Below are 16,930 nucleotides of genomic sequence, written 5' to 3' on the forward strand. Positions count from 1 at the left end.
TCATCCATGTATTCACACATATATGCACATTCCCTCATTTGCTAAATGTATCTTTTCTCTTTTTTCTCACTCTAACTCAGTCCCTCTGTCACTGGGCCTTGTAATAAAAATGTTAGTAAAATGAATTACACGGAGAGCATGGTTTTAAGCATGGATTTTCCAACTGAGAACAAAGCACTTTTTTCCATTTATGCTTCATTATATAATTTTTTGTTCCTCTGAGGATTTTTCAAATCCACAACAGTGGTGTAAATACAAATGAAAAAGACAAAAATACATGTAATTTATTCCTGCACGGTCATGTATCATTTTCTCACTGACACAGACACACCATCACTCATAGTGAAAAAAGGCAAAAATTACAGTCGGTGGAGGAGGAAATATCCCTTGCAGATGCAGGCCCTACAATGCTCCATTTATTTCATAAGTGATGATGGTCTGTGGTTTCAAGATGTGGTTTGGTGCTGAAAGGGAGAGAAAAGACAGAGACTTATCACAGTCTGTGTAAAAAGTCATGGCTGTCTCTGACAGGTTCACCCAATAACACCCAACCTTGTCTGCAAAATGACCAGAATGAACCCCCTTTGTTTACCCGTTATCCCCGGGTGCACAAATTTTTTACTCAACACAGTGGTGATTTGACTGTCAACAAACTGGACAGAAAGCTGAATCCGCTAAAGTGTGATACATGTATAATTATGTGTTTTTCAATGACAATCTGCAGATTCTTTGGTATGTCTGTCTACTTTCAGTGAAAGTTTTTTTGGTTACCATGTCAATATTCTTTTCCATGTCACTTGTTTTCAGTTTCAACCATAGACAGTCTATGGTTTCAACTCTGTGTCACCGTTTTAGCGTGGAGAGGCGGGGCTTGAGGGGAGGGGCAAGGAGTACACGATCTACATAGTTGCTGCATATTACTGCCCAGGATACACTACGAGTTACGCTACGCGTGAATTGAGATAACCACGCCGTAGCCGGATATGAGGTGATTTTTTTCTGTGTGTGTGTGAGTCTGTGTGAATAAATAGGATTTTATTTGGTAAATAACAGTGTTTTGATATCGTTATAAATCCCAACGCATCTATTAATTAATTTTAATTAAACTAATATCAGAGTACACTCTCACAGGCGCACTGTGGAGCCCTTTTCGTTTTAGCCTCCTCTCTCAGGTCCCCTCCGCTGTCAGCCCCGGAAATGACGCATAAATTCGTTTTTGTCCTTTACGTTCCCTTTCGCTGTACCGCACACCTGTTGGAAAGGTGGGTGACTTTTTTTGCTCAGTCCAAAACAGTGAAAAAGTCTAAATGCTAATGTTTGCCGTTTAAATAATTGCTGTTATCAAAATGTACAAATGCAAATCTCGCAAATGCTACACTCGTGGACAGACTAGTTGCCGTCTTAAAGTTAGTTACGCCAGCGGCGGCTAGGGTTAGCTTGTTGTGTGCTAGTTTTATGATTAAGAGGGTTCGCGCTGTTTGTGGATAACGTAAGATAACTGTTCGTATGTAACAGTGTGCTGAACGTTTATGTAAGGAGTTTATGAAGAGGAAATGTCTGCAGTTGTCTTAGATGAATGCCCACGTTGGTTATTAGTTGCTCGAGCTAACGTAAAGATTTTCTGTCCTGCGGTGTAGAAAATATATACTGAAGTAAACTGGTGTCACACTTGAACATCGTGTAAAGACTCTGCTGATTACTGAAGTTTATGCATTACGATCATAACATTTGTTTTTCCCTGTCGTAGATGCATCACTTGATAATTCCTCTCAGTGGAAAATTTGTCATCGCACTGCCCACTTTGCCCCAGTTACAAACCATCCAGGCTTCAGCGGCACCTGGATATCCACATAAAAAAATGCCATTTCATTCAGAGGTAATATATGCAATGTGTAAATGCATATATAAAACGTGTGTGTGTGTGTGTGTGTGTCGGTGCGTGTGCTAATTTTGAACTTTTTCTCTTGGCTTGCTTTTAGATAAGAAGATCTTCAGATGCAAAACTGTAGGAATGACGGACATTATCATTGCCCTCTTGTCATTAGAAGAGATGAAATGAAAATACTCCTGGAAATTTGCCAAGGTACCACACAACAAACATTCACCTCACTGCTGCCCAGTCTAAACAAAACCTAGACCCTAGTCTATTAGCACCATCTTCCATTGTTATTCAGAGTTCTCTGTTCAGTTTTTAATCTTGTTATAGCAGTGTCCTTAAACCGAAAAATACACGAAAACTTGCATACTTTAATAAAATGATTTTGGTGTAGACTGGGGGGTTGCTGTTCCGGTGGGTCAGGGGTGGGTAACTATAGCTAATAGTTCTAAATTTGTTGCAAGAAGCTGTTTGCAGTGTCTGTGGTAAAACTATATGGTCAGAAGAGACACGATGAGGCTGTGAGAACTAGCTATTAGTAATATCATAGTTAAGCAAAGTGCATGAATGTCAAATTAGCTAGCAAGCTGCCTAGTTTTCTACGTTCATGGTTGTGGTTGTTGTTTTTTTGTCAGATTATGATATAGTTACTTATTTCTATTTACATGTTTATTGTAGAAAACTGTTAAGAAAAACTTTTTCCCCCGAATATTTTCAACTATTTAAACTATTTATATTTAGTAGTAATAATAAGGTAATAGTAATAATAATAAAAAAAATGTAAAAAAAAATGTAAATTTCCCCCATTGTGGGACTAATAAAGTCTTGTCTTATTTAAGTCAATTTGCCGTTAGTAGGTTTGTCTGAAACGTTTTTTATTTACAGTTTGTGGTTTTAGCACACTGCTCTGAGTGGTAGAAAATGGTTGGATGGATATCCTCTGGCAGCCTATGTTAATGTGATGCCTTCATTCGTGATGCAAAAGTTCAGAAAAATCGAGATGCAGTTAAAAAAAAAAAAATCGCTTTTGCACCATGTAACATTCGTTTTCTGTGTGAAACTACTTATTACACAAACAACAGTTTGAAAAAATAAATTGAAGTGCTAATTAGTCGCAGGAAAGAACCGCCCCCAGTGTGAAAAGGCCATCTGCGTAGAAAGTAATGTTGAGCGGGAGAGAGAGTGAAGTGACAGTGTTTGACGGTTTGTCTGTGTGAGAGAACCGCACCTCACGACATGAAGAGAAACGACAGTGTTATCACAGATGTTTATGACAGGTCATAGATGTTTTTGACAGGTTCACCCAACTGTGGAAACCTAATCTAATTGACATCTAATTGTATCACTATGCAAGTGAAATTACTTTAATAGTTTTTCTTGTTATTGAAGCAACTTTTGACATTATTTCTGTCCATTTTCCTTTTGTTGTTTATAGTATATAGTTAATTTCTTAAAAATAAAAGGAAAAATAAATGCAGTATATATATCCTCATATTCGTGATAACATGATAGGTGGTTTTGATGAAGGGGTACTTGAACTACAGTAGTCAGCTCTTACTTTCTCGCTCAAACTATTATGGAACATAAATTCACAAAGGCAGCTCTTGACTCCAGTGCTTGTTGTTTGCAGTTCAGTGACCATGACTATGGCCCCTCCAAGACCACATTATCAAGAGGAGAAGACCAGGGGTCACGGGGCACCCCTGAGCTCTGACTTACTTTCCTTCAGGAAATAAGTTACATTTAATGCAGTTGTGACAGTAGTACATCACAGACTGTTTTGATTACTCTCTTTAACACCTTGCATGAATATCTGTGAATGATTGTAGAGCAAAATAGTAGTTACACTAATTGTTGAATTAATGAGCATCAACTTTACTCCGTTACATCCGTTCATTTTGACCTGACCTGAACTGTTATGTGAAAACCCAGTTTATCTCAGTGAGTTTTGAGGTTTCAGCGTCTGCTGAAAGCCAAACAGGGGCCTCAAATTGTGCAGCCATCCCAAAATGCACTTTCTATTTTTGCTCCCCAACCTTTGTTCTGCCTCAGAGGAAAGAGATGAGCCCTGCCCCTCTAATTAAGTGGTCGTAAAAACGCTGCAGAGCTTGGGGTGCTTGAGGAATGAGAATGAGCTCTGTCAGTCTGATGAAGAGGGCCTTTCACCTCTGCATTATCTGCAAAATGAAACTTGATTGGCCTCAGTCTGCTGGCGGAGACTGGTGTAAATCTGTGGAGTTTATCAGAAAGCTGGTGTTTGTTGAGACGGGGATACTGTATGTGACAGACTTAATCAGTGTCTGTTTTGGGTCCTTGCTCAGGTCAGGAATGTCAACACAATAGCAGTGATTATATGACAGAAGCTCATCAGCAGTTGCCATGCGTTGGTTAAGGGTTGGGAAATAAACCTAATTCTGCTCTCGGGAAATTTCTTGCCGTTTTTTCTTCTATGTAGTTCTCCTGTATCATTAATAAGCTTGGTAATAGTAAATATTAAGACGTATAAATCAAGTGTGATGGAGAATTATTGCAGCATCGAGCTAGGCCAGCTCTTTCATGCTCTCACACGCTGTTATTACCTGTGTGAAATATCGTCTCTGCTGACAGGCTTCTTTGTGGTCTAATAATGTTGCTTGGTTTTCTGGACTTTCCCCGGCTTCTTTTATTTCGAGGCCACTATGCACTAAATAACAGAGGGAAGACGAGCTCTGGGCTCTCTGCAGTCGCCACACCTGGGCCTTCGCTTCCTTCCTGCCCTCCCCGGGAATTCTTCACTTTCACCACCTGCAGAGGGACAGTAGTGGGGGGGGGGGTCTACCCCATTATACTCTCTTTCCTCCCCTCTTAGGGCTTGACTCTGCAATTTTATTCCTTCTCAGCACCATTAGAGTAACCTGTCCTGGCTTGTGCGGAGGTATAGTCCTTTTACTGCGCTTCACAAAACGAGACAGTGGGCATGCGTGTGTCTTGCTGAGAGAGAAAGATGCTTGTGTGTCTGCCTTATAAAAAGATGCGGTGGTGGTCCGCTTTAGTTCCACTTTTCCACCTTTAAGCTATGGCTAAAAAAAACTAAAAACCTGTTAATTGTGACAGGGGAAGTAAGCCACGTCGCAGAACCACTCCACTCATGTGCAGATTCAAACGTTTTGTGTTGCTAGTGTCCTCTGCTGGCTGCAAACTGAACTGAAGCTACTCCTTTCTCTACAGTTACAGAAAGTTTTCAAAATTGTCTAAAAAGATCCTAAATTTTAAGGAAATTGGTTTAAAATGAATGCAGGACATATCTACAATATTTCCATGCAATGGAAGCTGCAGCTACACAAAACCAAAAAACAACTGATGAGAAAACAAAATGCCTATGTTGAACTTTTAATTTAGGGGGATTAACAGATTACCAACATTACACAGATGTTTCCTTTTGTTTATTTACAGAACACATCAAACAACATAATATTAATATACAAATAAACTGTTCACATGTAGCATGTTATAAACAGAGGCACAGTATTATATGAGATAAGTATGAGGTACAGACAATAGATCACGAACATGATAAAAAATTTGCACATAATCAATGTAAGAATATTAACAGAGCTTTATTGTGGTGGTAGGTCCCTCTCTGAATAAAATGGCTCCCCAACACAAAAAAATAGCTGAAAGGAATGATTTTTTTTTTTTTTTTTTTGGTCATCATCTCATATACAGTGTTAACAGACACTAAGCTGGGATAATAAATATCTTTATCTTTCTCCCAGAGCAGGTATATTGTATATGTCATTGACAGATGACCAGCTGGATATGTCAAATAATAAATGTAATTTTGCAATTCCAACACTTGACTTTTTTAATTTTTAAAAGTCACAATAAATGTACAAAATGATGTATACTGATTTATCTTTGATACTGAAACACTGCAGTGCTGTTATTGGCCGTGTGCCCCCACAGAGATGGTAAAATGTGGCAGCTAAGAGTGGAAAGCCACTGTTTTCTACACAAAGTACTGATGTGTTTTTAACCAACTTCTGTCAAGTCCATATATATTAGCGTTTAATTAAAATATTTTTCTAAGGTTTCTCTCATCTCAGCACACACACACACACACACACACACACACACACACACACACACACACACACACACACACACACTCTTTCATTAAACTGTTGCCGACAGCTTTATAAGTGGTCATTATTCACATGTCTTAATAAGATAAGTTCAGAGAAGCCATGTACATGCTGCACATGTACAGAGGGCGGTTTAAAAAAATAAAATTTTACATTGCATAGATAAAATAATCCTGTATTCGATGTAGCCAGTCCCAGAGTCCAAATTATACATATTTCCTGCACCTCTTTTGCACATTTTTAACTCCACAAGGAAATACTGGAGTAATGCAGCGTAGAGGTGCTTCTACATCTGCTAGAGTTTTACAGGATGTTAATAGCTTGAACAAAGCTTGTTTTGGTTAAATATTAGAGAAAAAAAGTAACATGCAAACGCAGGGTTTTCTTGATTTTTCCATAAAAATTCTACACATGAATAAGAAAAGCAGCCTTTTTGTTATATAGTTAAAATATGACAAGAATGAATAACTGTGTAAGGTATTACAGTTTTAAACCAGTAGAAAAAATTACACATTTCTTGATTTTCTTAATTGATTCATTTACAGTTCATTTTACAGGAAAGAAAAATAACAAAATTAGAGGAGGATTTTTATTTTCTGCTAAAAGATATAATTAAATGTCCTGGTGCTGGTAAGTGATCATAATGTATATAATATCCAGTTAATATCCAAGGTTAATGTCCATCATCATTTTCAGTCCCTACATTTTGTCCTTTATTTGTTGTTTCTGCTCTTAGTAAAAGTCAGTCCAGGTGTTCAGCTCCGTCCTACTTACTCTTCTGCGAGCCAATCATCACCTTGGACACAAAGTTGACAATGGCGCTTGCTGGTTGCTCAGGGTCATGCTCTGCAAACAGGTGACATATATTGTCCATGGAAGTGCCAGTTTTCCTTGCCACAAAGCCGAAGATCCTGCAAAGGTGGAGCAGAGTGCTTAATAACTGCACTGTTGTCTGCCTCAAACTGACCAAGTTTGTTCTGGGTGCAGCTACAGGCTTTGGAAAGTATTAAGAGCCCTTCACTTTGTTAACACTTTATTCTGTTGTTTTGCCCATTAATCTACGGTTAATAACTTGTGACTACAAAGTGAAAACATGCTTCTAGAATTTTTTTGCAAATTTATTAAAAATCAAAACCTGAAATCTCCCATTTACAAAAGGTTTCTCACGCTTTGCTGTGGCTCGCTAAATTATGGTGAGGTTCATCTTGTTTGCTTCAGTTATCGTTGAGATGTGTGTAGAACCTGACTGGTGTCCACCTGTTGCAAACTGAATTGATTGGATTTAGTTTAGAAAAGGTATGCACCTTTGTATGTAAGATCCCACAGTTATCACTGCATAAGACAAAAGAGGCATAGATTGGGGCAAGAGTATGAAACCATTTCTAAAGCTTTGAGTGTTCCCAGGAGCACAATGAATTCAATAATTGTGAAATGGAAGTTTGGAACATCCAAGACTCTTCCTAGAGTTAACAGAGTACCTGGGCAATAAGGGCCTTGGTCAGGGAGTTGATCAAGAACCAAATAGTCACATTAAAAGACCTTCAAAGGTGCTCTGCAGAACCTGCTGGAGGGAAGACTATCTCAGCAGCACTCCATCAACCAGGCCTTTATGCATACAACCTAAGACAATTCACCTTTAAGCACAATAATGACCCAAAGCATATAAGCAAGCCAACTCTGGGACAAGTCTCTGACTGTCTTTGATCCTGAGAGGATCTGCCAGGATGGGTCTGAAGGGTCTGAACACATGTATAAGAGAGAGATTTAGTTTTTCTTTTTAAATAAATTTGGAAAAATTATAGGAACATTTTTTCCATTTACTATTAAGAGTAGATTGATGGACAAAATGGCAATTTTACCCATTTCAATTTATAGCAGAATAAAGTGTGAAAAAAGTGAATATTTTCTGAAAACAATGGTTGTAAAAAAAATCACAATTTACTTACTTTGCTGAGGGGCAACCATCTTTCTTCCACCTATGTTTAATGAAAAGAGGATTAGTTAGAGGATTAGTTATATCAGAACTACACAGAGCCTCCACTTGCATGTTCAAAATTAGCACTGATTTATTCCTCTGCTTATGTAATTTCTTGCTCAAGCTGTAATTATCTTGGAAACATTTTGCCATGCCACACCTTCTTAGAGTAATGATGGGTTTGCCTACCAATAGCCATGACTAACACTGTGGTAACCCTTCAGTGCCATGTGTCCTGACTTATAATTGGCAATACTCACTTTCTATCTTGAGGGTCCAGTGCACAATATATGACTGTATTGACATTGTAGTGCCTCCTAAAGAAGAGCCTTAAAAAAAGACAAAATGATAGTTATTGTGAAAGGTGGATCTTTGCATATGTTTGCATCTCTTTGCATTTTGGTACTTACTTCCTCTGGTTGTCAGTGAGGGTTATTCCTTGGGAGGAAACTTTGAAGTGGACCACGGTGGAGGTTGGAAGAGGGTTGGAGCTCAGAGTCATACTGGTGGCTTTCTGCACCGCCTGGACGCCCGTGAGGGACTCCATCTCCACCGAGCCCAGGTACCACACATTACAGGCTGCAGGAGCACATAGATTCAACTTGTGCTCAGATCACAACAGCTACTGCAAGTGCAAATAACTATAGAGCAAGTGTGTACAGTCCATAATAACAGGACAAGGAAAAAATGGCTTTGTGTGGATGCGCTCATTTCCAAAAGTGTCACAGAACTGCCCACAAGTATTATGTCTGTGTTTGTGTCCAGTGCAGTGGTTTGTCATAATGTCTATTCATAGCAAGAGAGGTTAGACGCTTGGTTACCTGCACCCTGTTTTAGCAGCTCAGCAGCAGAGTTGGTGACCGACTGTGAGGTATTCTCTACAATATCTTCAAGAGGATCTGTGGACAAGAAAAGCAAAAACATCAGCAAGATTATTTGGCAAAAAACCACAACATAAACAGATAAAATGACTGAATGGCCAGACAGCTTAATAGGCAGATATGGGTAGCCACAAAACCTAAATAATGTTTATTTTCTTTTCTGACCATAATGTTCTTAAAAGATAAACAAAACTCTGTGAGTGTGTGTGAATGTTTACCTCTGTCAGGTATAATAAGTTTACAGGGCAGGGCCAAGGGAGTGATTGAATGTTGGCACACCAATGCAGTTAAGCTTCCTGCAAAAGAATAACATATGACATCAACTACTTATTTATTTCACCTTATATAATTACGAAAAAGATGTAAAAAAAACTAACCATTAATCAAAGTTAACATTTCAGCTGTATTAGAGTCAATACAATGAATGGAATGACAGTCTTGTTGATTTGACTTATCCATGTAATCACTTCACCACATCAACTCAACTACAGAGGTATCATAGTTACCCACTACTAGCCAGTAGTACGATGCACCACAGACCAGTAGAGGGCAGTGTTGTGCATGAATGCTTGATCTCTGGTGTGGTGCAGCCAAACAGACTGGAGCTGTCACTATTGTAAGGCAAGCATGCAAGGAGAGGTTTTAACAGAGCAGACACTCACCAAAATAGGGCTCATTGGGGCAACCCTTCAACCTAACCCCTTTCTGTGTACACTCAATCAGGAAGTGTCGCACTAATTCGTTGGATAGATCGCCTCCTGTTAGGAAAAAAAAGGGACAGAGAATACAGAGAGAGATAATTAATTCCTCGCAATTGTTTGTTGGTCTGTTTCAGTAAAACTGCCCTCTATCTAACACCCTAGATTTACTCTGCCCTAAATAACAGCTCCCAGTGCTTGTCTCAGGAACAACACGTAATTTCCCAGCCTGGAAGAGTTACATAAAACATATTAAATCGCTACATTCAATCTCTCCGAAGATTAATGGGATTATGATTCAACAGAAGTGTCTCTAAGGGGGCAGGAGGAGTCTATGTGAGGAATTTCTTGACACAAAGGCTTGGAGAAAGACCTCGCTCCTTAAGGTGGGTTGGGTTTCACACTTATGAGGAGCCACAATGCCCTAAGCTGAAAGTGTGGAGAAGGACCGTGTCATGATGTCACCACAGGTGCTGTCGGACCGCGGAGGGGTGACGGCAAACAAAAGGACAGGTGTGAGTGGGGGGTAAAACGAAAGGGTTGAATGCTGCGGTGAGCTGGTAGAGGAAGGGCAGAATGGCATCCTTTGTGCCCTCGTGTTGTTTTGTCGAAAAATACACCTTAGGAGTGATCCAGCTTTTTTCTGATGCACACAGTGGGATTTATTGTCCTCTGGCCTCTTTTTTTTTTAAAGAAAAAGTGAATCTATCATCACTCAATCTGCCTTTGTTTTCATGTTGAAACACGGCCAGAGAATGTTTGGACAGATTCCTCTAGAGCCTCTGTTTTCTTCACCCGCCCCCCCCAAAAAAAATACCATCCCGTATTTCCTGTAACAAATACACAAGGAGGTAAAAACCCAGGCAGTCTGTTTTGACCCCAGGTCAATGGATATAACATCTATTTATGTGGGGCAGGGAGCTTCCCAGGAGAAGGCCCTGGGATCAGAGTAGGCTTATGGACTCTGCACATCCTTTGTGAAGGAATGAAACATTAGCTGTACATCTAAGACTTATCAGGCAATAGGGGTCTGTTTGGCTTCATCGCGACGATGCCCAGGAGAGAAACACAGAGTGAGGAGCTCTCACAGACACAAACAGGGGAGGGGACTCTCATGTTCCATCATGAAGGCGAGTACAGTGGGCTGTAACTGTAGATGGGCTTTGTGTGGGATTGTGTGATGTATGATTCCCATGAACACTGGAGGACCAATCCCTGATAGCTGCCCTCTGATGACTGAAAGAATAGTTTTGGGAAATATTAACATATTTAATCCATATTTTTCCCCCCTTTCACATGTGTTGTACCTTTCTTGGTCTGTTGGAGAACGGAAGGTGGGGGTGTAGCCACCTTCATTGCCAGTCCATAGGCCCCTCTGAAGGAGTGGCTGTCCCTCACGATGAAGCAGCCAGGCTCCTTGTCCTTCAAGACTGAAATGGCTGAGGGAAAAGAAACATAATAATGAGGACACTCTGCCGTTTTATGGAAAAGTTTCTTTTTCTGTCATTACTCAGGATATAAAGTGGACACTGGAAGCCTACCTTGATCCCTTGAGATATCTGGCTTATACCAGAATTTTGATGTGTCCTGCACAAATTTTACAGTAACCTGCTTGCTGGCCAGTACATCTGAAAAACATACAATAATCAGCCAAAACAGCTTTAGCAGCATTCATTTGTGTGTGTTAATCACCTCAAGTGACAACAGTCAGGCAAGGCTTTAGCTTACCTGGCAGAGGTGAGGCTGTGCCTGGCGTTTGAGTTGACAAGTCAGGCAAGACGTTGGGGAAGGGAATACTAACTGAGCTCCCACTGTGGGGACTCGAGAACCCACTGAGGGCCGGGGAGGCCGTTCCCAGCGAGTGCTCCCCGTCCGACGCCCTCTTCTTCTCGGGCAGGAGCGGGGGCTGAATCTGGGGCATCTGATGTGACCGATTCTGCACTTCCACAGAGGTCAAAAGATCCCTGTCCATGCCTCCGTTCCCCAGCAGAGAGGAACTGGAGTTCGGGCAGTCCATGCCGTAGCTGACACCTGAGTCGTCCTGCTCGTCAAAGCTCTGAGCCGGGCTGTGGCTCAGGGCGTAGCGTGCCATGCGGCTCCGCTGGCTGCTCCGAGGGGAGCTGTGGGCGTTGGGGGCAGGGTGGATGTGGGGGTGGTGCAGGGGAGGGGAGTGGTGGCTGTAGTCCAGTGACATAGAGTGTGGCAGTGGTTGTCTGGTGGAGGTGTAGCTGCTCAGGGAGGAGTGGCGGGTCAGGACAGGATGCTCTGGCCAGGACTGATTCATGGATGAGCTGGAGTTAAGAGAAAAAAAAAGGTCACCAACATACCCACTGATCCCACTACCCCTAAATTGCATCCTCTAGTGGTAAAATGGTTAATGCTGCTTTAAGTCTTCGCAGAGGTCAGATTTCTACCTGTCTGTCCGCTGAAGCGTCCCAACAATAGAGGCAGAGTGTGTAGCATTTAGTGTCCTGTGGCAGTTGAGGGAGGAGTCTGGCAAACCATCAACTCCGACGTGGCAAATCATCTCTGAATATTCCCGTGGTTCTGCGTGAGAGCGAGAAAAGAGATGTTAAAGAGTTCTTCAAGCATATTTATGAGCACATTCACAGCCAGGATGGCGCTGTTTTTGTTTTAAATGCCGTAAACATGACAATAAATACAAAGCCGGAGAGAGAGAAATGCAATAAAGCAAAGATTAATTAGCTGGAACAAGTAGGACAGTATGATATGGAGCCACAGAGAATGGAAAAAAAAATCCCCCAGGAGAGAGCTCTGGGTTCTTTCCAGCAACAAACAATCAATATTGAAGTTGAAATTAAATGAGAACTGTCCACATGGCCTTGAACCCAGCCATCAATCTATATGAAACCAATCACCAATTACCGCTGCCACAACCCATGGAGCCAACAAATCAAACTTGACTGTAGCTAGAAATTAAAAGCCCTCTGACATAATTATCTAAAAGCTTTATTTTAATCAGTCACAGTCTGGTGCCACAGACAGCCCCAAATCTAAGAGCTCATGTTCCAACTCAGGCTTTACAGACAGGTTTTCTCCGGGTAACGTTTATAGGAGCGAGAAATGCAAAAGCTGAAAGAGTTGCTAGTTTCTTCTTGTCCCCCCTCCCACCCCCAGTGTAGACAGAGACAAATGTTTTTTTTGTGTCATGTTTCCTGACCCACAGTAACCATGGAGATGTGGCAGGATTGAATGTGGTGAGTCTTGCCCGGGTGTCTGAGGTAGTAAGAGGCACAACGGGGGCACAAATCTGCTTCCAGGAGTTCCAGCCTTTAGGCATACTGTAGATCTCCATGGAAAGGAGTCAATGACGGGTCAAAGAAGAGTGAAAATGAAAGTAAAGGTTAGGTTCGTGGAGAGCTCATCCATCTGTACATGGGTAGTTCCTGGCATATACAACCTTGTGCTTCTGTGACAACAGCGATCCCAAAAACACAGCAAATACAACACAACTTGCTTAATTTAAACCATCTGGGATGCGACACAAAAGTCAGCAGACAGGCTTTACACCAGTTTTACTTTTTTTTAAAAGATACTTCTAACATTAAGATTGAGTAAACATTTGACACAAATGAAAAGATTTTGGAATTTTCACCAAAGTCCACAAGTGCTGCTGCTACAGTGTTCTATAAATGTACACATTTTTCAAATCTCTGAGAAACAATCTCACAATTAGGGTGTGTTCCACCTCAAATAAACACCACAAGAAAGAAAAACACATCCAAATACAAAGAAACACAGGGGACTTGGTTTAATCTAAAGAACAACACTGCTATGTCTAAAAAAGTTTTCTCATCAGGCTGTGACCACACAGACATTCTCCAAAAAAACCCGAGAGAAGGGCAGAGACCGGTTAGGAATCTCCCTGTTTTAGCATTTATGAGACGTCTTTGTTTTCGGCCTCCGTCTCAAAACCGCTAAAATTCTGTGAGGAACAATCTCACCATTATTAGGTAAAAAGCAAGAAGGACATGAGATAGTTTTGTTCTGACGAGATAGTGGACCCAAACAGGCAGTCACAGGGCAGACATGAGAGAAGTCACTCACTATCTTTAAGTGGTTTAGAGAAAAAAAAACACAAGTATGGTCCTGTAAAGTGTGTTTGCCCAGTCTTAATGTTTTCATGGTCTTCACAGCACTTTTGTCAATTGTTAAACTTCTGATTATAAGGAGCCTCAAATCCATTGGTTTAGAAAAAGGTTACATGGTCTGTATTTTTAGTTCATAATACAGTGACATTTTTGTGCTTTAAAAATATACCTTCAAATTATATGAAGAATTGTTTTTCTATACCGCTGTTCTGTGTCTATTCTTAAATACCGCTGCTAAGTTCACAAAGAAAGACCTCTCTCTTCCCTCAGACGTGAAGAATTTTCATAACAGCTTCTTCATGTGATGCTACCTTTTCTCAAAATAACAATTCAGTTTAAGGGGTGATTTGAACCTACCGTGGTCCCCTCTGTAGCCTCCATACGACTGCATGCTGGGAGATGGTGTTTGCCTGATGTGCATGAATTCTGACATGTTTTTCACTGAAAATGCAAAAGAAAGCAAGGACAGGGGAATTCATTTTAAAGCCACAAAAACAAAGCTGGCCACAGTCAATCACACTGACATAAGGAAGCTATTCACAATAACACAGGAAACGTGTAGTACTTACCATAAGGTGTTGGTGGAGAGATGGGGAAAGCAGGAGTGGGCGGAGTCATGTCACTCCCTGCCTCGACCCCACTGTCCATGTCTGGGCCCTGAGCCCTGTAGTCGGCGCTGTCAGTCCTGTATAACATGGGATGCTGGAACAAACAAAACACACACACACACAGATGCATGCATCCTTTCAGAATACAATTTCAGCATACTCACAAGCATTACACACTGGGACAAGCATTACCTGGGACTGCGGCACACAGGGGGAGTATGTCCGCTGGCCCCTGTACTCCTCCGTCCCACCCCACCCTGAACTACAGAAGCCTGGGTGATCTGTGACATCACTTCCTTGGTGACTCAAACTCCGCGTGACACCCACGCGCCCCTCACTGGACTGGGCAGCTGGATACACACAGGTAGACAGCAGTGGGCAGGTCATTAAATGGTAACAGATTTACAGGCATCACTGATTTTAAAGAAGTAAAGCACATAAAAACACTGAGAGGAAAAGTAACAGCACTCTAACCGTTGGCCGCTTTTTTATTTTTAGAAAATTATTCAGCAAAATGTTTGAACAAGTTTATGCCAGTGTATCTTACTAAATTAAACTGTGTGCCCTGATGACAACTGTGTAAACTGGGTTGGCTACTCTCATGACTTCCCTCTCTAAAAAAGTTTGGGACTGATGACATTTTTATTTTGTCAGTCCATAAAGTAAAATGACCACACTGTTAACCCCCAGGGTGCATGTTTTGAGAGGACAGCTGAAGAATTCCAGGGTTCTAGCTAGTGGGCTTGAGGGTGTGGAGTGGGTGTGTGTGTGTGGGGGTGGGGTGGGGGGTTAATGTTGTGACTACTCTGAAGAGTGCCACCACTCAGCACCAGGGTGTTAATTTGAGCCCTCCCAGCGAGCTCTGGCCTCCCAGCCCTGAAGAATGTTAATGGTGCAGAAGCCCTGTGCTGCCGGGGATCATAACTCGGTCTGGGGTGCATATGGATGACACTGACAGTGTCATGGATACTTGGCAGTGTCTCTCCATGCATGCTTTTCAGTGATCCAAGTACTCCCTCCTCTATTACCTACATCTGTCTGGATGAGTTTGTATTTATTATTGATTCAGAGGTTGTGTGTTTTTTGTCTGTGTTGGTTAAGAGGCATGTGTTACAGTCATGGCCACGGGCAAGCATGGATATGAATGGTTCATGCAACAGAGACAAACTCTCATTCTCTCCAATGACTCACTTTCAGTGCCATCATTTCTGTAACCTAATATGATCTCAAGAGCAGGGTTGGGCAATATAATATACACAGTGCTGTGAAGCAACAGATATTTAGTAACACAATTACCAACAAGGTAGTTGTTGTTAGTTTATCATCTCTGAACGCAGGGTTTGATTAATGTTAATAAATACATTGATTTGTTAGGTATTTAATTCACTGGAGGAGTCAAAAACAGACACTCCTATGTGGTTAATTTAGTTAGAAATGGTTTCTTAAACTCCTTGACAATCTTATATATCACAGTCCACATTTATATTAAAATGTTACATATATAGATAGATAATTTATATATATTATTATAGATTTATGATTTTATGCATACTGCCCACAGATACTTGAGAGTAATCTAAGACTGGGACATTCTTTTAACATCATAAAAAGCTCAATAATTCATAAATGTAATAACTCTTGATGTCAACTGAAGCAACTGCAATTGCCTTTTGCAAACATGTATTGTTTTCTTGGATCTTGTGCCAAAACTCTGTAAGATAAAAATAGGGCAAATATAATATGAATGTAACAGCAGTTGCTGTACACCAGTTAATACAACATAAATACTGTAACCTCCATCCTCCATCTCCGTCCATTTCTTCTTTTCTTTAAGGTAGCCAAGGGGGTTAAAATGGCTTGGCACATACTCATGTATTATCCATAAAATCAAAGCAATTTTATCAGCTTCCCTTTATCATAAATAACTTCTGCCCAGACTTTGTGTAATAACACAGCTCTGCAGAATGACTCTGAGCCATGACTACTATCACTAGTGCAGAACCTACATTAAAAGCAAAACAATCCATTACTTCCAACAGGTTATTTGTGAATCAGAAAAGCTGAAGCCTTTGGCGTTTGTTTCTTGGAATGATACTTCTGTGTAGTTGATATGCACAGACAGGTACACCTTTGGAATCGAATGGAAAAAACATGGCCTCCGGGCTGACTTGTTCCTCTTTTTGGAAATTCCTCAGGCCTACCCTCCCTCCCCCATAAACACACGTACACACTGGAGTGTGAGTCACGCACTGCTTATATCTAGACAGCTTTCTGCATTCTCTCTGCCTCACTGGCTTTCAGTTATAAAATATAATGAAGCGCTGTTGCACAAAGAGTATGAGTATTCTGAAGTCAAATGAACTGAACTTCATAACCTTTAAATGTGAGCCAAATCTAACATAAGGGAAAAAAAAGTTCTTATCTTGAAATGAAAAGAGACTGCCATCATCAGTACATGATAAAAAAACATTTTTGTTATTATGTTTATCACGATTGAAGGGCTGGGGGGAAAAACAACCTTATAATAGACAGTGGAATTTTGTAAACTAGCATCTTCGGATATGATTCTAGGATCAGTTTCAACATGAATGAAGCAATGATATCCACTGTAGATACAAGAGTCATTACGTTGCATAACCTCTGCAAACACAACAAC

General features: G+C 40.9%; 1 protein-coding gene and 1 long non-coding RNA gene across 4 annotated transcripts in view; one reads left to right on the forward strand and one right to left on the reverse strand.

Annotated features, from left to right (window-relative positions):
- Positions 1-1,179: 1,179 nt before the first annotated feature.
- On the forward strand, positions 1,180-2,227 carry LOC108883243 (uncharacterized). The gene is made up of 3 exons (XR_001960906.2): positions 1,180-1,262; positions 1,748-1,876; positions 1,980-2,227. It is a non-coding gene; the product is annotated as an uncharacterized LOC108883243 (long non-coding RNA).
- A 3,056-nt stretch (positions 2,228-5,283) lies between these two features.
- Positions 5,284-16,930, reverse strand: part of LOC108883423 (tensin-3) — a 31,423-nt gene continuing 19,776 nt past the window's right edge. For all 3 annotated transcript variants that reach the window (XM_018676535.2, XM_051069998.1, XM_018676534.2), the window contains 14 exons: positions 14,467-14,624; positions 14,236-14,368; positions 14,024-14,107; positions 11,969-12,101; positions 11,283-11,845; positions 11,096-11,182; positions 10,862-10,993; positions 9,519-9,614; positions 9,075-9,152; positions 8,797-8,874; positions 8,386-8,554; positions 8,236-8,304; positions 7,947-7,976; positions 5,284-6,911 (listed from right to left, as the gene is read on the reverse strand). In XM_018676535.2, the coding sequence (XP_018532051.1) occupies positions 6,767-6,911; positions 7,947-7,976; positions 8,236-8,304; positions 8,386-8,554; positions 8,797-8,874; positions 9,075-9,152; positions 9,519-9,614; positions 10,862-10,993; positions 11,096-11,182; positions 11,283-11,845; positions 11,969-12,101; positions 14,024-14,107; positions 14,236-14,368; positions 14,467-14,624 (1,955 nt within the window). In that variant the 3' untranslated portion in view covers positions 5,284-6,766. The remainder of the gene's footprint in view (positions 6,912-7,946; positions 7,977-8,235; positions 8,305-8,385; positions 8,555-8,796; positions 8,875-9,074; positions 9,153-9,518; positions 9,615-10,861; positions 10,994-11,095; positions 11,183-11,282; positions 11,846-11,968; positions 12,102-14,023; positions 14,108-14,235; positions 14,369-14,466; positions 14,625-16,930) is intronic.

This window comes from Lates calcarifer, linkage group LG4, assembly GCF_001640805.2.
Source record: "Lates calcarifer isolate ASB-BC8 linkage group LG4, TLL_Latcal_v3, whole genome shotgun sequence".
In the NCBI taxonomy this organism is placed as follows: Eukaryota; Metazoa; Chordata; class Actinopteri; family Centropomidae; genus Lates; species Lates calcarifer.